Below are 21,411 nucleotides of genomic sequence, written 5' to 3' on the forward strand. Positions count from 1 at the left end.
GACAATTTTGTAGAATGAACCCACCTATGTAACTAACACTGCGAATATGTCTAAGTCAATGCAGAAATAGGAACTGAAGGGAAATTGCTCAGGCTTGTGCCTGGGTTACCTGGAAGCAAAGGGAAGAATTGGAGGGATGAGAATGGGCCAGTTTTGCTAAAAAAAAAAAAAAAAAAAAAAAAAAAAAAAAAAAAAAAAAAACTGTATTGCTTGAAAATTGCACTACTAGGAATGGAATTAAAACCCGCATCAGGCTAAGCATGGTGGCTCATGCCTGTAATCCCAGCACTTTGGGAGGCCCAGGCAGGTGGATCGTTTTGAGCTCAGGAGTTTAAGACCAGCCTGGGCAACATGGCAAAATCCCGTTTCTACAAAAAACACACAAAAAATTAGCCAGGCATGGTGGTGCACGCCTGTAGTCCCAGCTACTGGGGAGGCTGAGGCTGGAGAATTGCCTGAGTCTGGGAAGCAAAGGTTGCAGTGAGTGGAGATCATGTCATTGCACTCCAGCGTGGGCAACTTAGTGAGACACTGTCTCAAAAAAGAAAAAAAATCCACACAAAACTTGTGCATAAATATGTATAACAGCATCCTTCAAAGAGCCAAAAGCCTAAAACAACACAGATGTCCCTCCACGGATGAATAAATAAACGAAATGAGGTATATCTGTACAATGGACTATTATTCAGCCAGAAAAAGGAATGGAGTACTAATATGTGCTACAATGTGGATGCTACCTTCTTCCTCCTTGAAATCTCATTGCTTTATAGGGTCTGGTCAGCTAAGAAGGTTGGATCTTGGCCGGGCGTGGTGGCTCAAGCCTGTAATCCCAGCACTTTGGGAGGCCAAGGCGGGTGGATCACGAGGTCAGGAGATCGAGATCCTGGCTAACTAGGTGAAACCCCGTCTCTACTAAAAATACAAAAAATTAGCCAGGCGAGGTGGCGGGTGCCTGTAGTCCCAGCTACTCTGGAGGATGAGGCAGGAGAATGGCATAAACCCGGGAGGCGGACCTTGCAGTGAGCTGAGATCCAGCCACCGCACTCCAGCTTGGGCGACAGAGCGAGACTCAGTATCAAAATAAAATAAATAAATAAATAAATAAAAAAAGAAGGTTGGATCTTAAGGGAAGGACTTGGAATGGGAGTGTCTGCAATGGTTTGCTGAAAGATATCTAACACTTGGCTCTCTAAAAACCAAAACAAAATGAAACATGAGACAACAAACCAACATCCCCCCAATACTGTTCTTGAAAATATCATGCTGAATGAAAGAAGCCGGACACAAAAATCACATAGCGTATGATTCTATTTCTGTGAAATATCCAGAACAGGGAAACCTACAGAGACAGAAAGTCAGCTAGTGGTTGCCTAAGGCTAGGATGTATGGAGAGATTGGGAGTGATAGCTAAAGGGTACTGGGTGATAAACATGTTCTAAAATGAGCCAGGTGTGGTGGCTCACGCCTATAATCCCACACTTTGGGAGGCCAAGTGGGGAGGATCCCTTGAGGCCAGAAGTTCGAGACCAGCCTGGGCAACATAGCAAGACTTTGTCTCTACAAAAAATCTTAAGGAAAAAAAACTAACCAGGCATGGTGGTGCACACCTGTAGTCCCAGCTGCCCAGGAGGCTGAGGCAGGAGGATCGCATGAGGCCAGGAGTTTTAAGCTGCAGTGAGCTGTGATTGCTCCGCTGCACTCCAGCCTGGGTGACAGATCAAGATCTTGTCTCCAAAAAAAGAAAAAACAAAATGTTCCAAAATGAACTGTGGCAATGGCTGCATCACTGTGAATATACTAAAACCCCACTGGATTGGACACTTTAGGTGGGTGAGTTGTATAATATGTAAATTATATCTTAATATGTAAATCATAATATGTAAATATGTAAATTATATCTCATTTAAGCTGTTGCTATCGAACTAAGTTTGTTCTGCCTCTGTGCAGCAAGCCAATCACTGTAATGACGGATTGTGCAGAAGAGAAAGAGTTCATCGTGAGGCAATTAAGCGAGGAGGTGGGAAAACAGGTCTCAAATTCTCCTCCCCAAAAATAGGGTTTGAGGGTACTTACGGAATAGAAAACAGGGTGGTCTAAAGTACGGAGAAACGTGACTGGCAGGTAGGGAAGGCGAGGTAATCGGGATTTCTGAGCAAGCATGGTTGAGCTACATGGCTTTAGATAGGACATTTGTGCAGAAAATAGCATTTAGCATGATCTGAGGGTGGAGTTTACAGCCCTCTGATGTCTGCTACTCACATAGGTCCAGATGAAGGGTCAGTGATCTCCACTGGCTTAAACAAGAGCTACCTCCTACCTAGTTCCCGAAAAATAACTTTTTAAGCACCCATTACTATAGTGACCCACGGTCAGAGATGTTATCTGTAAGGAAGCTAGTGGGAGTTTAGTTATGCATTATTTGACTACGTGACTTGTGCTTTTAGGATCAACTACAAGTAAGCAATTAAAAGTAAGCAATTAAAAGCACGCGAGCAATTAAAAGCAAGGTAGATTAAGTTTGGAGGGCTTAATCAGGTTCGCCTTTGGTCTCACTGTTAACATAAGTAAAATAAAATTAAATAAAATGACTGAAAAACAATAGAGGAGGGGGAAAAGAGGAATCAACGTGATGCAAAGTTGCCCAGTTAAGGCAACTGGGCAAGAACCTTTTAGGGCTTGTTTGTTTTTATATTTAAGATAGAGTCTCGCTCTGTCACTGAGGCTAGAGTGCAGAGGCACAATCTTAGCTCGCTGCAGCCTCAAACTCCTAGGATCAAGCTAGCCTCCTACCTCAGCCTCCTGAGTAGCGAGGACTATAGGTGCATGCCGTCTTTTAATTTTTTTATTTTTTTAGTGATAGGGTCTCACTACGCCCCAGCTGGTCTCAAATCCCTCACCTCAAGTGATCCTCCTGCCTTGGCCTCCCAAAGAGCTGGGACTACAGACGTGAGCCACCACACCTCACCCCTTATAGGTTTGAATGCCAACTGTGCCAATTACTGATCTTTGAGCAGTCATTTCACCTCTATGAGCCTCAGTTTCCCCATGTGCAAAATAGGAACAACAATACTGATCTCTCCAGACTCTTGAAGACTCCATGAGATAATAAGTAAGTGAAGACGGTGTTATCTACACAGTGGAAGGTGAAATGAATAAACTAGGCACAGTGATGATGATAATAACCAGATGAGCTGGCTATGAGATGGGGGTTGGGAGAGGTTGCGGTTGGGCTGGCACAGACCTCTGGATAATTTAGACGCTCTGCCTAGGCCACCTTTGCCAGAGGGAGTCCACTCAGCCTTGTGATCACTCATCCCATTGGCGGTGGCTCCATTTCCACACCACAGCTGTGCCAAGGGTGTGTCCTGAGGTTTCTTGGGTGATAGAAAACTCACTGGCAATAAAGGGCCAGATGATTGTGCCACCCAATTCATAGACCAGGCCTCTCAGGAGAAACCCCGGGAGATTCCACACTGTCAGCCCCTTCTCCAAGATTAGCACGTGGGCCTGACTCCTCCTCGGTGCCCAGCTCTGTACTGGCAACTAGCAGAGTAGCGAGCTTGAACTTGGCCTTGAGGAACAGCTGCCTCTAGAGTCGGTAAGTGATTTGGTGGACATTAGCCTCTCTCTCTCGCTCTCTCTCTCTCTCTCTCTCAATCTCTCTCGCTCTCTCTCTCTCCCTCACACACACACATACATACACATACACACATACGCTCCCTCTCCCTTCATGAATTAACACTCTGGCCAGTTTTGGCAGAACGGAAGAAATTTCCATCCATCCACTCTTTCTTTCATCTGTTCATCTCTTTCTTCTTTGTTTACTCAGCAAATTCTCTCCAATACCACCTCTGTGCTCCCTGTCGCACTGTTTAGCCGTGATGGAGACAGATCAATGAAGTCGGGCTTTCAGTCCTGAAAGCTGAGCTGCCAGTTCAGCCATGAGAGTAAGAACCAAAAACACTGCTGTAATTCAAGTAGGAACAAGCAGAGCTGGGAGAGTACAGAGAAGGAAGAGGAAAGTTCCAGGAGGTCAAGAGGGATCATAAAATTTACCTGGGTTGCCACTGCTGTTACGCACCTGGAGCTCTCCCCAGGTCCTTTGCGGATGGGAAAATCGAGTCTCAGAGAGGAGAGTGAGATGCCGAAGGGCACACAGCTGGGAAGGGACTGAGGCAGGATTTGGTTCTGATTTGTCTGGCTCCAGGGCTATGCTTCTTCCACTTCCTCCCTCACAATCTTTGGTTCCTCTTTCGTCACAGCACTTGCTGTGTGTGTGTGACAGAGAGAGATATTTAATACTCATTTCTGTCACAGACTAGAAGGACAGAAGGTCGGGGAGCATGTCTGTCTTACTTAATGGATTCTAAGTGCATAACACATAATAGATATCCAGAAAATATTTGCTGGGTAGGTGGGTGGGTGGGTGGTTGGGTGGGTGGATGGATGGATGGATGGATGGATGAGTGGGTGGGTGGGTGGATGGGTAAGTAAACAGGTGGATGGATAGATGGAAGATAAGAGATTATGGATGAAGGAATGGATAAAGGGAGGGCTAGATGGAGGGATGGGTGGAAGATAGAATAGATGGAGGGATGGAAGAAAGAGAGATAATGGATAAATGGATGGATGGATGAATGAATGAGTGGGTGGGTGGATGGATAAGTGAATGGATGGGATGGGTGGAAGATAGAATAGATGGAGGGACTGAAGACAGAGATTATGGATGGATGGATGGATGGATGGATGGATGGATGGATGGATGGATGGATGAATGAGTGGGTGGTTGGATGGGTAAGTGGATGGACAGATAGATGGATAGATGGATGGGTAGATATATGGGTTGATGGAAGAATGAATGGGTAGATGGGATAACTGATTAATAGACGGGTAGATGGACAGATGGATGAATAGATGTGTGAGTGGGTGGATGGATGGATGGATGAGTGGATAGATAGGTAAGTGGAAAGATAAACTGGTGGATGCGTTGATGAATAAATTGATGGATGTAACATTGGATTGATGGATGACTAGATAGATGTGCGGATGGAAGGATGGGTGGATGGGATGACTGATTAATAGGTAAGTAGATGGACAGATGGTTGAATAGATGGCTGGGTGAGTGGGTGAATGGATGGATAGAGGATGAATTAATGGACAGATGGTAGATGGATAGATGAATGAATTGATGGGTGACTGGATAGACAGATGGATAAAAAGATAGATGAGTGGATGGGTGATGGGGGAAGGCATAGCAGATATTATGCCACCCAAATTGTCAAAGAAGGATCTTGATAGGAAAAAAAAAAAAAGCATTCCCGGCCGGGTGCGGTGGCTCACGCCTGTAATCCCAGCACTTTGGGAGGCTGAAGTGGGCAGATCACGAGGTCAGGATATCAAGATCATGCTGGCTAACACAGTGAAACCCCATCTCTACTAAAAACACAAAAAATTAGCCAGGCATAACATGGTGAAACCCCGTCTCTACTAAAAATACAAAAAAAAAAAAAATAGCCGGGCGTGGTGACAGGCGCCTGTAGTCCCAGTGACTCGGGAGGCTGAGGCAGGAGAATGGCGTGAACCTGGGAGGTGGAGCTTGCAGTGAGCTGAGATGGCACCACTGCACTCCAGCCTGGGCGGCAGAGCAAGACTCTGTCTCCAAAAAAAAAAAAAAAAAAAAAAAAATTAGCCAGGCGTGGTGGTGCGTGCCTGTAGTCCCAGCTACTCAGGAGGCTGAGGTAGGAGAATTGCTTGAACCCTGGAGGCAGAGATTGCAGTGAGCCGAGATCATGCCACTACACTCCAGCCTGGGTGACAGAGACTCTGTCTCAAAAAAAAAAAAAAAGAAAGAAAGAAAAGACAAAAAAAGACAAAAAAAGCATTCCCTACTGAGGAGAAAGTGTAGGAAAAGGCAAAGAGATGGGGAAATGCCAAGAGTATGACAAAAGTCTGTCTGTGCAGCCAGAGAACAGAACAGGACTCGGAGATGAGAATAGAGAATGGGGACAGACATTCAGACTCAAGGAAGAGCGAGGGAGGTGGACTGACCCCTTCATGTTGGAGACCCAGTGAGATAATATCAAAGTTGCATTCCCCACTTTGATGACATTCTCCTTTTAAATGCTCCTCCAAGGCATCTCCTTGAGATGGCTTCCCCAGCCCGTCATCTCCTGGGTAGAAGAGGGAAACACACGGGCCACTTGCCCTGCTCCTCATTCCAGTGATTTCAGGGGGAAGTTCGGTCCATCACAAGCTGGTGAATGACCCAAGGGAGACATAGGAAGTTTTCTGGTGGGTTCGGGGGGTGGGATTGTGGGGTAGGCCCAGCAGTCCTGAAGAAGACATCCAGAAATGAAAGACACCATGAAATTGTCGTTCTAGGGGCGATATATTACTACTTCATGGATTATCATCTATTGCCCAGATCTGTCCATAGACGATATCTCCAACACTGGAGTGCTATTTGGTCTCAAAAATCCAGATGCATAAGAGTTTGTCCCCTGAGCCCTTCGACCTCCCTTTAGAAACCTTTAACCTATCTTGTCTTGACCTCCAGGATCAGACAAGGGTGCTGAGAGCTGGGGCTCACAACCAAAGGAGAAATGAGCAATCTGCGGTCTTCGGAGGAGGTAGGCTGGATGCAGGTTGAGGGGAGGGTGATCATACGAGGAGAAGGAAGGTGAGGATCTTAATGTTTTGGAAAGAGTGGAGGGAGTGGAAAAATTCTGACCTGAACTCAGAGGTAGGAGGTACTTTGTAGTTAATCAAACAGCAAAAAAGGACTCAGAGATGGAACCCAAGTTGGGTTGGAGGCTGGGGGCAGTCAAACACAGCTACATCTGTTGCCAAAGATCAAGTTCTTCTCAACACATTAAAGGTTCTGAGAAGTCCTGCAATATACAATTTTATGTTGATTTTTTTTTTTTTTTTTTTTTTTTTTGTGACGGAGTCTCGCTGTGTCCCCCAGGCTGGAGTGCAGTGGCACATCTTGGCTCATTGCAAGCTCTGCCTCCCGGGTTCACACCATTCTCCTGCCTCAGCCTCCCAAGTAGCTGGGACTACAGGCGCCCACCACCATGCCCAGCTAACTTTTTGTGTTTTTAGTAGAGACGGGGTTTCACAGTGTTAGCCAGGATGGTCTCGATCTCCTGACCTCATGATCCGCCCACCTTGGCCTCCCAAAGTGCTTATGTTGATGTTTTAAAAGATGAAGTTCTTATCACTGTGGTCCTCAGTACCCTACTTCTGTTCTGAAAAGAAATGTTGACCCCCAATATTCTTCTTCCTCAGATGGGATCTCAGTATTGGCTTCCGAAACTCTGAGACCTCTGCAAGTGAGGAAGTAATAGAGGAATGCTCAGAACACTCTTGGGGAGGATGAGGAGACTTGCAAAGCCACAAAATATGACAACTGGGAGGGATCTTCAAAATCACACACACACTCATCGTCTGTATTTGGAAACTAAGGCTCAGATGGGGGCAGTTGACTTCCCCCAAGTTCATATCAAGCTAGAACAGAGCTGGACCCCAGGTTGGGTTGCTGTATTTGGGAACTAAAAATAAAGGATACCCAATTCAATTTGAATTTCACATCAACAACAAATAATTGTGTAGTATAAGTATATCCCATGCAATATTTGGGACATACTTCTACTAAAAAGGTACTTGGTTTTTATTTGAAATTTAAATGCACCTGAGCATTTTGTATTATACCTGGCAACCCTAAGTCCAAGCCTCTCTTGTTTTGTTTGTTCGTTTTTGAGACAGGGTCTCACTTGTTGCCCAGGCTAGAATGCAGTGGCAAGATCATGGCTCACTGCAGCCTCAACCTTCCAGGCTCCAGCAATCATCCCACTTCAGCCTCCAAGACAGCTGGGACCACAGGCGCACAGCAGCACACCCAGCTAATTTTTTCATTTTTTTGTAGAGACAGAGTCTCACTATGTTGCCCAGGCTGGTCTTGAACTCCTGGGCTCAAGCAATCCTCCCGCCTCAGCCTCCCAAAGTGCTGGGATCACAGGCATAAGCCACCACACCCAGCCTGCATGCGTCTTTTGACTACATCTGCTTCTCCTCGAACCTCCACATGCTGATTTTCGTCATCTCTTGGCCCAGGAGAAATATGATATGTCAGGTGCCCGCCTGGCCCTAACACTGTGTGTCACCAAAGCCCGGGAAGGTTTCGAAGAAGACCTGGATGCTGTGGAATACATGTTTCGGCAGCTGAGATTCGAAAGCACCATGAAAAGAGACCCCACTGCCCAGGTATTGGGGTGCCTACTCCAGGCCTGGTTGGGGGAGAGGTACTAGGTCGGATGTGTGGGCTATGAGGACCCAGCTGAGTCTGGTTCTTCCTCTCACTCCAGCAATTCCAGGAAGAGCTGGAAAAATTCCAGCAGGCCATCGATTCCCGGGAAGATCCCATCAGTTGTGCCTTCGTGGTACTCATGGCTCACGGGAGGGAAGGCTTCCTCAAGGGAGAAGATGGGGAGATGGTCAAGCTGGACAATCTCTTCGAGGCCCTGAACAACAAGAACTGCCAGGCCCTGCGAGCCAAGCCCAAGGTGTACATCATACAGGCCTGTCGAGGAGGTGGGGACAGATCCAAGAGCACAGAGTCTCTGGTTTGTTGTTTCTGTTTTGTTTTCTAAGACAGCACCCAGGCTGGAGTGCAGTGGTGCAATCTCAACTCACTGCAATCTCCATCTCCCAGGCTCCAGCCATCCTCCTGCCTCAGCCTCCTGAATAGCTGGGACTACAGGCTCCTGCCATTATGTCAGGCTAATTTTTGTAGACAGGGTCTCATTATGTTGCCCAGGCTGGTCTCAAACTCCTGAGCTCAAGCAATCCTCCTGCCTCAGCCTCCCACCATGCCCAACCAAGTCTGTGTTTTTATCCAAGCCAGTCCCAGATCCAAAGCCTCAGCTGAAGCCAGGCACCATGGCTCATGCCTGTAATTCCAGTACTTTGGGAGGCCCAGACGGCAAGATTTTTTGAGGCCAGAAGATCAAGACTGGCTTCTGGGCAATGTAGCAAGAATCCAGCTCTACAAAAAATTTTTAAAATTAGCCAAGGGCATGGTGGCATGGGTCTGTGATCCTAGCTACTCAGGAGGCTGAGGTAGGAGGATCACTTGAGCCCAGGAGTTAGAGGCTGCAGTGAGCTATGATTACACTATTGCACTCCAATCTGGGCAACAAAGCAAGCCCCTGTCTCTAAAAAGTTAAATTAAATTAAAAAGCCCCACTGCACATGGCATACCACCAGACCATCTTTTTTTTTTTTTTTTTTTTTGACAAGAGTCTTGCTCTGTTGCCCAGGCTGGAGTGCAATGGCACGATCTTGGCTCACTGCAACCTCCACCTCCTGGGGTCAAGCAATTCTTCTGCCTCAGCCTCCCAAGTAGCTGGGATTACAGGCACATGCCACCATGCCCGGCTAAATTTTGTATTTTTAGTAGAGATGGGATTTCGCCATGTTAGTCAGGCTGGTCTCAAACTCTTGACCTCAGGAGCCTCCCAAAGTGCTGGGATTACAGGCGTGAGCCACCGTACCCGGCCCTTACCTTCCTTTTTAAGAGGCGACATGTCACTCTGTCACCCAGGCTAGAGTGTAGTGGTGCAATCATGGCTCACTGCAGCCTCAAACTCCCAGGTTCAAGTGATCCTCCTGCCTCAGCCTCCCAAAATGCTGGGAGTACAGGTGTGAGCCACCCTGCCCGGCCCCTTTCCTTACCTTTCTCTCTGACTTTGCCTCCTCCTCTTCTTGTTTCAGAACAAAAGGATCCTGGTGAAACAGTAGGTGGAGATGAGATTGTGATGGTCACCAAAGACAGCCCCCAAACCATCCCAACGTACACAGATGCCCTGCACGTCTACTCCACGGTGGAGGGTATGAGCGCCCAGCTGGCCCCGGGCTCCCTCTGCTATTCCCCGTCACCTGCCACTCCCGACCCCTGAACCTCTCCTCCAGGACCCACCCCCTTCCAGGATCTCCTCTACCTACCCTCTGAAGCTCCCCCGAACTCACCTCTCTGGAATTCCCAGGATACATCGCCTACCGACATGATCAGAAAGGCTCGTGCTTTATCCAGACCCTGGTGGATGTGTTCACGAAGGGCAAAGGACATATCTTGGAGCTCCTGACAGAGGTGAGTTGACACAAGGTAGCTGGGACCACCACCCAGGCCAAGTAGGGTGCAGGCAGAGGAGGCTGAGCCTCCTCCTAACCCCTCTCCATTTCCCTCAGCCCCAAATCCAACCCAGATCTCAATACAGAAACTAAGATGCCCACTTTCCAACAACTTTCCCAAATGCAGGGACTCTTTTTTTTTTTTTTTTTTTTTTTTCTTTTGAGACGGAGTCTCGCTCTGTCGCCCAGGCTGGAGTGCAGTGGCGCGATCTCGGCTCACTGCAAGCTCCGCCTCCCGGGTTCACGCCATTCTCCTGCCTCAGCCTCCCGAGTAGCTGGGACTACAGGCGCCCACAACCGCGCCCGGCTAATTTTTTGTATTTTTAGTAGAGACGGGGTTTCACCGTGGTCTCGATCTCCTGACCTTGTGATCCGCCCGCCTCGGCCTCCCAAAGTGCTGGGATTACAGGCGTGAGCCACCGCGCCCGGCCAGCAGGGACTCTTAAAACCCACAGTATGTGAGATAAATTTCTATAAACAAACCCCCCTTGGATATAAACAATGTTTGGGAAAACTGTTCTCTTCTAATGTTTGTATGTTTTTATTACAAATTAGAAGAAAAAAAAAAAAAAAGCCCAGCCAAGGATTCCATACAAACTATGGTACAGGAGCAGACCATAAAGGTCTCTTATGAAGAATACCCACCTGCCCCGTTCCCTAACCCTCCCCCCATAAGTCCATGACACTGACTCCTCCAAGCTCACCATACCTGTTGCTGCAGGTGACCCGGCGGATGGCAGAAGCAGAGATGGTTCAGGAAGGACAAGCAAAGAAAACGAACCCTGAAATCCAAAGCACCCTCCGGAAACGGCTGTATCTGCAGTAGAAGTAGAAAGACAGGGAGGAGCTTTCCTTCCAGCACTCTTTCTGTCTCACCGAAATTTAGAGGCAGCTCTTACCACCCCATAAGATCTTCTCTTCCTAAGGCTAAATGGCACCCAGTTTCTTTTTCATCACACCCCTCATGCAGGTCCCCCTGTCCTTCTTAGAGCAAGCCAGCCAGAACTTAGCACAAGGCATAGTGGTAACATTGACATCACCTCCCTCAGGCTGGACTTTCTATCTTTATTAATGCAACCTAAGAGACCTAAGAGTGCATTCACTTATCCCACTTTCTGTTCCTGTGGTCTTCTTTCTTCCTCCCAAAGCAGAAACTGGATAGCGCTGAAGATTTTCCACGGACAAACCAATGCCCACTCAATCCCTCCTACCCCAGTCCAACCTCTGCTGGCTCCTGCATCTCACTTGGAGATAAAACCTCCTCCTAAGGCCAGTGCATTCCCAACTTCCAGTTCCCTCCTTTACCCTGGAGAATTAGGAAGGCAAGAACCATTCTTTCTCTCCAAAACCATTCCTCCTTGGCTAGCAAGTTGGTGTCCTAACTCCACTCTCTTCCTAGCTCATGGCCTCTCTAGATAACGAAGTTGTCTCCGCCTTTCTGGATCTCTTCCTCCTAACACCCCTCCCCCTGAAACCCTGGATTCTGCCCTCTCTCCAATGAAATCCACCCATTCAACTATTCTTGCATTCAACTACTCTGAATGAGAGCGTGTTGGAGCTATGGCAAATTCCCTGTTGTCAGCTTGCTATTTTGCAGACAGCATTATATTTAACCTCTCCTAACCAGAGAGGCTAAATAATTTGTCAAATGCAATACAGTAAGACAGAGGCAAGGACAAGGTTTGACTTCCAGCCCAGCCTCCTTTCCACAACCTGCTAAGTCTTGATCCATCTGAAAACTTTTCTAATTAGTGAAGATGCCTAATAAAAATTTTCCCTACCTCCAAGGTAGGAGCTTTCTGGAAGTTTCTAGGAATTCTCAATAACCACCAGCCAAGGTTACCTCCAGGTAACCTTGCAGCACCAGGCTGGAAGTCAGATCGGCTTCACTGTCCTCCAACTCTACAGCCTGTATCTCCCCATCCCCAGCTTTGACCTTTCCTGCTCAAATAAACTATGGGTACATCCAGCATCACTGAAAACTCAGGGCTAAGGATGAACCCTTTCTTCCTGGTTACTCCTCCAAGCGTTCCCTGGTATCCTCAACCTCAGATCCCAGGTTCGATTTCTGCAGTTAATCTATGACCCCTCTCTTTCTGCATCCTTCATATGCCACCAGACACCATGACCAGTCCGGCTTGATTTTCAAACAACTTTCATGCTGGTCTTCTCTTCCCTGACGTGTTACTGTGCAGGCTCGAGTCCTCATCTTCTCGTATCTGCATCTTTGCAACCAACTTCCTCCCTTGCCTCTCTGCTTTTCCATCTCACTTTTCATGTGTCCTTCATACCATCTATAACAGTCATCTCCCTGGAACACTCAAGAAGACACAACATACCCTATGATTTAAAGACCAGGGTACTGGACTCAGTGTCTCACACCTGTAATCCCAACTTTGAGAGTCTAAAGTGGGAGGATCACTTGAGGCCAGGATTTAAGAGACCAGCCTGGGCAATACAGCAAGACCCCATCTCTACCAAAAGTAATAATAATAATAATTAGCTAGGTATGGTGCCACATGCCTGTAGTCCCAGCTACTCAGGAGGCTGAGGTGAGAGGATCACTTGAGTCCAGGAGTTTGAGGCTGCAAGGAGCTATGATCATGCCGCTGCATCCCAGCTCTGGGTGAGAGAGTGAGATCCGGTCTCCAAAATAAATCAATCAATCAAATAAAGACCAAAGTCAAACCACACATCAGGATCTCTCACACCCTTCCAATTTTGCCATCTACCAGCACTTAGCTAAACTCATCTCCCATCTCTTCCACCATGACGTCACTCTTTCAACAAGGCTAATGTCCTCTTACTCACCCTTGCCTCTAAGCCTTTGCTAGCACCATTTCCCACAAACTGGAGGGCCCTCTCTCTCTCTTTACCCCTCTTCCACTACCTCCCACCCCTACTTTTTTCAGAAAGCCATTTCCTCTCTTTTTTCTGATTGGTCCTGCCCTCTCACCCAGGATTATATGCTGGAAATGACCACTTCTGGAGGGCAAGGAACAAGCCCTTGATCTGCATAATGAGTGTTCAATAAACAGTTGTCGAACTTTGAAAGAAAGTGTTGAAATCTTTGTTCTGTGCTGAAACCGTGAGGCTGATACGGAAAGGGGTTATGGATTTACTTTCTTTTTTCCCAGCGGCCGGCTTCCTCCCAGGTGTGTCTAACACGAATGGAGAATCAGGAGCTTCATCCTGTGTCTACTTTCCTTTTTTTTCTTTGAGAGACGAGATCTTGCTCTGCCACCCAGGCTGGAGTACAGTGGCGCCATCATAGCGCACTGCACCCTCTACCTCCTGGGCTCAAGCAATCTTCCCACCTCAGCCTCTCATCTAGCTGGGACTATAGGTGCGCACCACCACATCTGGCTAATTTTCTTATTTTTTTGTAGAGATGGGGTCTCACTATGTTGCTGAGGCTGGTCTCACGCTTCTGGTCTCAAGCAATTCTGTTGCCTTGGCCTCCCAAAGTGCTGAGATTACAGATGTGACCCACCACACCAAGTTCCTGTCTCTTTCATAAAAACAGATGTGTTGGGAATTTGTAAAGTTACCGGTCACATTTTCATGCTGAATGACTATCTTTTACATAATTGTTCCATCTCCAGAATGTTTCCAAGGAAGTATGCAGACACAGAAATGTCGCTTTTCAGAACTATAAGGGACATTGGAGGTGGACGAGTTACAGCCTCAAAGACATTTAGCAAGTGTGCCACTTCTCTCTAGCCTGGTGCCCATGGCAGACATGACTAATCAATCACGTCTATTTTTCCTAATGAAATCAAGTGTAACCTCAGAGTCTTTTTCCTCTGAGCACTCAGGTAGCTGACACCTGTCTATTGGCATGAGTACATCATTCCTGATCCATCTGAACCTCCACCTTAGGGAGTAAATTGTCTATGGTCATCTTATGTGGTACACCCAGGGATCTAGCCATGGCAGTAACTGGGGCTTTATCCACGGAAATGGCAAACCAAGTGGCCAACGTAGAGGTGGGTTTGAAGGGCCAAGAGATTTGGGGAGATGCATGCACTGAGTTCTATACACTCACTTATGTGCCAACCTGCGATCCAAACACCCAATGATTCTGGGAGTCTCCGAATATGAGGGTCAGAAAACTATGTCTCACTCACCTGATCCAGCCTGCAGTTTGTTTTTATCAACAAAGCTTTGCTGGCACACAGGAATGTTTATTCACTTACATACTGGCTACGGCTGCCTTCACCCTACAATGGTAGAGTTGAGTAGTTAGAACAGACAACATATAGCCCACAAAGCTGAAATTATTTACTATTTGGCCCCTTACAGGGAAGGTTTGACAACCTACCCTAATATCTTTCCAAAAATTTTAGTTTTGTTATCAATACTCATCTTGATGTCAATGAGATATCACCTCACACCTGTTGGGATGGCTATTATCAAAAAGATAGGAGATAAGCGCTGGTGAGGGTGTGAAGAAAAGGAAACCTTTGTTGGTGGAAAATAGAATGGTGCAGCCATTATGGAAAACAGTATGGAGATTCCTAAAGAAATTAAAAACAGGTCGGGCACGGTGGCTCATGCCTGTAATCCCACACTTAGGGAGTCTGAGGTGGGCAGATCACTTGAGGGCGGGAGTTCAAGACCAGCCTGGCCAACATGGTGAAACCCCGTCTCTACTAAAAATACAAAAATTAGCCAGGTGTGGTGGTGGGTGCTTGTAATCCCAGCTACTTGGGAGGCTGAGGCAGGAAAATTGCTTGAACCTGGGAGATGGAGGTTGCAGTCAGCTGAGATCGTTCCACTGCACTCCAGCCTGGGAGACAGAGCAAGACTCTGTCTCAAAAAAAAAAAAAAAAAAAAAAAAAAAAAAAAAAGGAAGAAAAGAAAAGAAAGAAAAAAGAAATTAAAAACAGAACTACCAGATAATCAAGTAATCCCACTCCTAGGTATATATGCAAAATAAAGGAAATCAATATATCAAAGAGACATCGACACTGCCATGTTAATTGCAGCACTATTCACAATAGCCAAGATACAGAATCAACCTAAGTGTCCATCAACAGATGAATGGATAAAGAAACTATGGTATATATGTACAATAGAATACTATTCAGCCATAATAAAGAACAAAATTGTGTCATTTGCAGCAACATGGATGAGCTCAGATGACATTATATTAAGTAAAATAAGCCAGCCACAGAAAGACAAACATCACATGATCTCGCTCACTATGTGGAAGCTAAAAAAGTAGATCTGGTGAAGACAGACTGGAATGGTAATTACCAGAGGCAGGGAAGGGAAGCAGGGAGAAGACATGAAGAGAAATGGGCTACTGGGTACACAAGCACAGTTAGGTAGGATGAATAAGTTCTTGCATTCGAGAGCACAGTGGGAAAACTATCATTAACAGTAATTATTTGTGTATTTCAAAATAGCAAGAGGAGAAGAATAACAGTGTTCCCAACACAAGGAAAAGATAAATGTTTAAGGTGATGGATATATAATTACCCTAATTTGATCATTACCCCAAAAATCTGTACAACTATATCAATTAAAAAACAGTACTGTCCAGGCATGGTGACTCACACCTGTAATCTCAGCACTTTGGAAAGCCAAGGCAGGACAACCACTTGAGCCCAGGAGTTTTAAACCAGCCTGGGCAACATAGTGAGGCTTTGTCTCTACTAAAAAAATTTTTTAGATTAACTAGGTGCGGTGGCATGTGCCTGTAGTCCTAGCTACTTGGGAGGCTGAGGCGGGAGGATCGCTTGAGCCCAGGAAGTCGAGACCGCAGTGAACCAAGATTGCACCTCTGCGCACCAGACTGGGTGACAGAACAAGATCCTGTCTTTAAAAAAAAAAAAAAAACAGACCACCATATGACCCAGCAATTAGACGTTTTGAATATATATCCAAAGGAAATGAAATTAGGATCTAGTAAAGATATCTGCACTCCTATGGTCATTGAAGCATTACTCACAATAGCCAAAATGTGAAAAAATCGAAGTGTCCATCTATGGATGAATGAATAAGGAAAACACTGTGCATGTGTGCGTGTGAGAGACAGAAAGAGAATGTGTGTGTGTGTGTGTGTGTGTGTGTGTGTGTGTGTGTGTGTGCGCGCGCGCGCACACACACAATGGAATGTTATTCAGCTTTAAAATAAATAAACAAAGGAGATTCTGCCATTTGCCACCACATAGATGAACCTGAAATATGCTATGGTAGGTGGAATAAGCCAGCATTGAAATCCACCGTTGCATTAGTCTGTTCTCGCACTGCTATAAATACTTGAGTCTGGGTAATGTTTAAAGAAAAAAGGTTTAGGCCAGGCGCGGTGGCTCACTCCGGTAATCCTAACACTTTGCGAGGCCAAGGTGGGCGGATCACTTGAGGTCAGGAGTCAAAACCAGCCTGGCCAACACGGTGAAACCCTGTCTCTACTACAAATACAAAAAAATTAGCCGGGCGTGGTGGCACATGCCTGTAATCCCAGCTACTCGGGAGGCTGAGATGGGAGAATCGCTTAAACCTGGGAGGGAGAGGTTGCAGCAAGCTGAGATCGCACCACTGCACTCTAGCCTGGGCGACAGAGCGAGACTCAGTCTCAAAAAGAAAAAAGGTTTAATTGGCTCAGGGTTCCACAGGCTGTACAGGAAGCATGGCTGGGGAGATCTCGGGAAACTTACCATCATGGCGGAAGGCGAAGGGAAAGCAGACACGCCTTACGTGGCTGGGGCAGGAAGAAAGGAAGTGGGGAGGAGCTACACACTTTTAAAGAACCAGATCTCACGATAACACACTCGACAGCACAAGAACCGCACCAAAGGAGATATCTGCCCACGTGACCCAATCCCCCTCCCTCCAGATCCCACCTCCAACACTGGGGATTACAATCTGACATGAGATTGAGCAGAGACAGACCCAAACCATGTCAATGGCTTTGTTCTTCAAGACCTCCGACTAAAGATTTTCCCCAATTATTAAGCAAGGATGTGTAGGTTTCACCTGGAAGTTTCATATTCAGCATCAGGAACTGATCCAGGCTTTGTAGGACCTGTACAATTGGGCAGAAAAGTCCCTCTTTAAGAAAAGGACAAACAGCAATGCAGAATTTGTACAGCCACATAAGCAGATTGTCAGGGTCTCTCAGACCACGGAGAGTCCCATAAAAGTGGGGATCCTGTAGTTTTTGCCACATCAGCTCCAAGACAAGTGCGGCTTTGTTTATCTGTTCTGCAAGACACTCTCCCATAGCAGCAGAAACAGTCGTTTTAAAATGCAGATCTGAGCCGGGTATGATGGTGCGTGCCTGTAAGTTCCAGCTACTTGGGCTACTTGGGAGGTTGAGGTGGGAGGATCACTTGAGCCCAGGAAGTTGAGACTGCAGTGAGCTATGATTGTGCACTGCAGCCTGAGCAACAGAACTATCTCTAAAATAATAACAATAATAAATGATAAATGTGAAATAAATCTTTGAAAATGCAAATATGACCTGCTGTGCATCTTCTTAAAATCTTTCTGTGACCTCCCACAGCCCTTTGGAAAAGGAAAAAAGTCTTAACTTCTAGATCCCTACATCTTCTTATCTCTACTCCTTCAGTCTTTCTGAAGTCACTTTGGATTTCTTTCTTTCCCAAAATAGGCTATTTCCTATCTCAGTTACCTCTACTTAGATCACTCCTCCAAACCACCTTGTTATCCTTTATACTGTAGCTCAAATACATTTCTGAAGGGAAGTCTCCTTGTCCATCACTTCAGACAAGACCCAAGTTTAGAGTTCTTTGTACATTTTTTCTCCAAACCACAAATCACACTTTAAAATTATGTCTTTGGCGATGTGATCATTTATTCAAAATATGGCTCTTCCACTTGATGGATCCAAGACTAAACATCAATTATTATAAGCCAGTGAGCTTTGGGGATCATTTGTTACTGCAGCATAACTTAATCTGTGCTGACTGATACATGAGGCCAGCCAGGTTAAAACAGCACATTGGAGTGAATGACACTGAGGTTTCTACCAGCTTCTTATGAAATGTACAGAATCCATGAGATAAAAACAAATCCACTTTCTCTACCTATGAGCAGTTTCTATTTAATCATGTTTAAATTTTATTCACTAATAAGGATGGATAAGCAATTTCCAAAGGTTCCAAAGTTCAGCCCCCAGTTCAGCATGAGACACAAGAAAAGGGAAGGGAGTTCTAGCTTTGAGAATTTGGAACATGAACTGGTTCACCTTCATTCTGATTGGTCAGGTTATTTGGGAATAAAATATTTCGGCTGTTTTTGAAGTTGCTCTTGCAGATGATCAATTATAAGAATGAGGTCACCTTCACCCTGGCCAGTTCAGTAAGTCAATTACCCTATTGCTATGTATGCTCACCCACAGTCCACACCCATGACCTCAAGGCGGTCTCCATACACCCAGCTGGCTTGCTGTTAGCTTCTGATAGTACAAGGCACAAGAGAGAGAGAGGAAATGGGAAGAGGGCAAAAAAAGAGGATTCTTCCTCTTTGAGTTGCCGGTAGCATCACATCATTCAAGTTTCCAACATTTTTGCCCCACACACAAAACTGGCATCATTGTACCCCCTGAAATATACATGCATCAGCTGGCCAGCAGCCCCGTCTCACATATATGCACAGATACGCCCACGGCACTGACTTCTTCCTTCTCTAAGATTCTAGAGTCTGATAACCTCAACTCTTCCCAGTGTTTCCCAGGCCTCAGCTTGTCAACTGATTCCACAGGAATTATTTCTGGGTTAACACTAGTGTTAACCAGGTCCTTGTTAACTAGTCTTGCCTTCTTGCTTTTCTGGTCCTTCACTACCTATTTAATTAATTCCTATGTTAAATTCTTTCTGTTAAAAGACATCAGCAGATGATTGGGTAATGAAAATATGGTATATATACAGAATGGACTATGATTCAGCCGTAAAAAAAAAAAGAGTGAAATCAGGTCTTTTGCAGCAACATGGATGGAACTGGAGGGCATTGTCTTAAGTGAAACAACTCAGAAAGTCAAATAGCACATGTGTATTAGTCTGTTCTCATGCTGCTAATAAAGACATACCCAAGACTGGGTAATTTATAAAGAAAAGAGGTTTGATGGACTCACAGTTCCACATGGCTCGAGAGGCCTCACAATCATGGTGGAAGGCGAAGAAGGGAGCAAAGGCACATCTTACACGGTGGCAGGCAAGGGAGCGTGTGCAGGGGAACTGCCCTTTATAAAGCCGTCAGATATCATGAGACTTATTCACTATCACGAGAACAGCATGAGAGTAACTGACCCCATGATTCAATTTCCCCCACCGGGTCTCTCCCATGACACGTGGGGATTATGGGAACTACAATTCAAGATGAGATTTGAGTGAGGACACAGCCAAACCATATCAACATGTTCTCATTGATAAGTGGGAGCCCAATAATGTGTAGACAAGGACATAGAGTGTAGAATTATAGACACTGGAGAGGCAGAAGGGTAAGAGAGTACGAGGAGGTAGAGGATAAGAAATTACTTTGGGAGGGATAGCATTAGGAGATATACTTAATGTAAATGATGAGTTAAAGAGTATAGCGCAGCAACATGGCACATGTATACATATGTAAGAAACCTGCACATTGTGCACATGTACCCTAGAACTTAAAGTATAATAATAAATAAATAAATAAGCAAATAACTTTATGAGTACAATGTACATTATTTGGGTGACAATTATGCTAAAAGCCCAGACTTCACCACTTGGCAACATATCCATGTAACAAAACCGGCCTTGTACCTCTTAAATTTATGCAATTTTTTTTTTTTTGGGGGGGATGGAGTCTTGCTCTGTCGCCCAGGCTGGAGTGCAGTGGCCGGATCAGCTCACTGCAAGCTCTGGGGTTTACGCCATTCTCCTGCCTCAGCCTCCCGAGTAGCTGGGACTACAGGCGCCCACCACCTCTCCCGGCTAATTTTTTGTATTTTTTAGTAGAGACGGGGTTTCACCGTGTTAGCCAGGACAGTCTCAATCTCCTGACCTCGTGATCCGCCCATCTCGGCCTCCCAAAGTGCTGGGATTACAGGCTTGAGCCACCACTCCCGGCATTTTTTTTTTTTTTGAGACGAGTCTTGCTCTGTCACCAGGCTGGAGTGCAGTGGCGTGATCTTGGCTCACTACAATCTCCACCTCCCGGGTTCAAGCAATTCCCCTGCCTCAGCCTCCCAAGTAGCTAGGATTACAGGCGCCCACCACCATGCCTGGCTAATTTTTTGTATTTTAGTAGAGACGGGGTTTCACCATCTTGGCCAGGATGGTCTCTATCTCCTGACCTCGTGATCCACTGGCCTCAGTCTCCCAAAGTGCTGGGATTACAGGTGTGAGTCACTGCACCCGGCCCTATGCAACATTTTTTCAATGATAGCTTCTGGAAAATGTCATCTATAAGAAACTACAAGTAGAGAACAAATAAATGATAGAATATGAGCTTTCAGTGCCTACATTCCGTTAGTCCAGTAAATAATAAATATTAACATACAGGTCAGACGTGGCGGCTCACATCTCTAACCCCAGCACTTTGGGAGGCCGAGGTGAGCAGATAGCTTGAGCTCAGGAGTTTGAGACTGCTTGGGCAACATGGTGAAACCCCATCTCTACTAAAAATGCAAAAATAAATAGCAGGGCATGGTGGTGCATGCCTGTAGCCCCAGCTACTATGGAGGCTGAGGTGGGAGGATCACCTTGATCCTGGGAGGTAGAGGTCACAGTGAGCCTAGACGGCACTACGGCACTCCAGTCTGGGTGGCAGAGTGAGACCTTGTCTCAAAAAATAAATAATTAATTAACATACAAAAAAAATTCTCTCTCTTAAAATATCTTCAGTCCTCCCACACCGTGGATAAACCTGGAAAACATTATGTTAAGTTAAATAAGCCAGAGACACGATTCACAAATATTGTATGATTCCCCTTTAGAAGGTACCCAGAATAGGCAAGTTTATCGAGGTGGAAAGTCCATTAGATGTTTTCAAGCAGGCCGGGCGCGGTGGCTCACGCCTGTAATCCCAGCACTTTGGGAGGCCGAGACGGGCAGATCACGAGGTCGGGAGATCGAGACCATCCTGGCTAACAGTGAAACCCCACTCTACTGAAAATACAAAAATTAGCCGGGCGCGGTAGCGGGCACCTGTAGTCCCAGCTACTCGGGAGGCTGAGGCAGGAGAATGGCGTGAACCCGGGAGGCAGAGCTT

The 21,411-nt window shown here is 46.1% G+C and overlaps 1 protein-coding gene across 1 annotated transcript; it reads left to right on the forward strand.

Annotated features, from left to right (window-relative positions):
* Nucleotides 1-6,602: 6,602 nt before the first annotated feature.
* On the forward strand, nt 6,603-11,017 carry LOC105496217 (caspase 14). Its single transcript, XM_011766440.3, has 6 exons — nt 6,603-6,629; nt 8,116-8,265; nt 8,367-8,592; nt 9,775-9,891; nt 10,047-10,150; nt 10,913-11,017. The coding sequence occupies exons 1-6, from the start codon at nt 6,603-6,605 to the stop codon at nt 11,015-11,017; spliced, it is 729 nt and encodes a 242-aa protein (XP_011764742.1).
* Nucleotides 11,018-21,411: the final 10,394 nt, after the last annotated feature.

This window comes from Macaca nemestrina, chromosome 20 (assembly GCF_043159975.1).
Source record: "Macaca nemestrina isolate mMacNem1 chromosome 20, mMacNem.hap1, whole genome shotgun sequence".
NCBI lineage: Eukaryota > Metazoa > Chordata > Mammalia > Primates > Cercopithecidae > Macaca > Macaca nemestrina.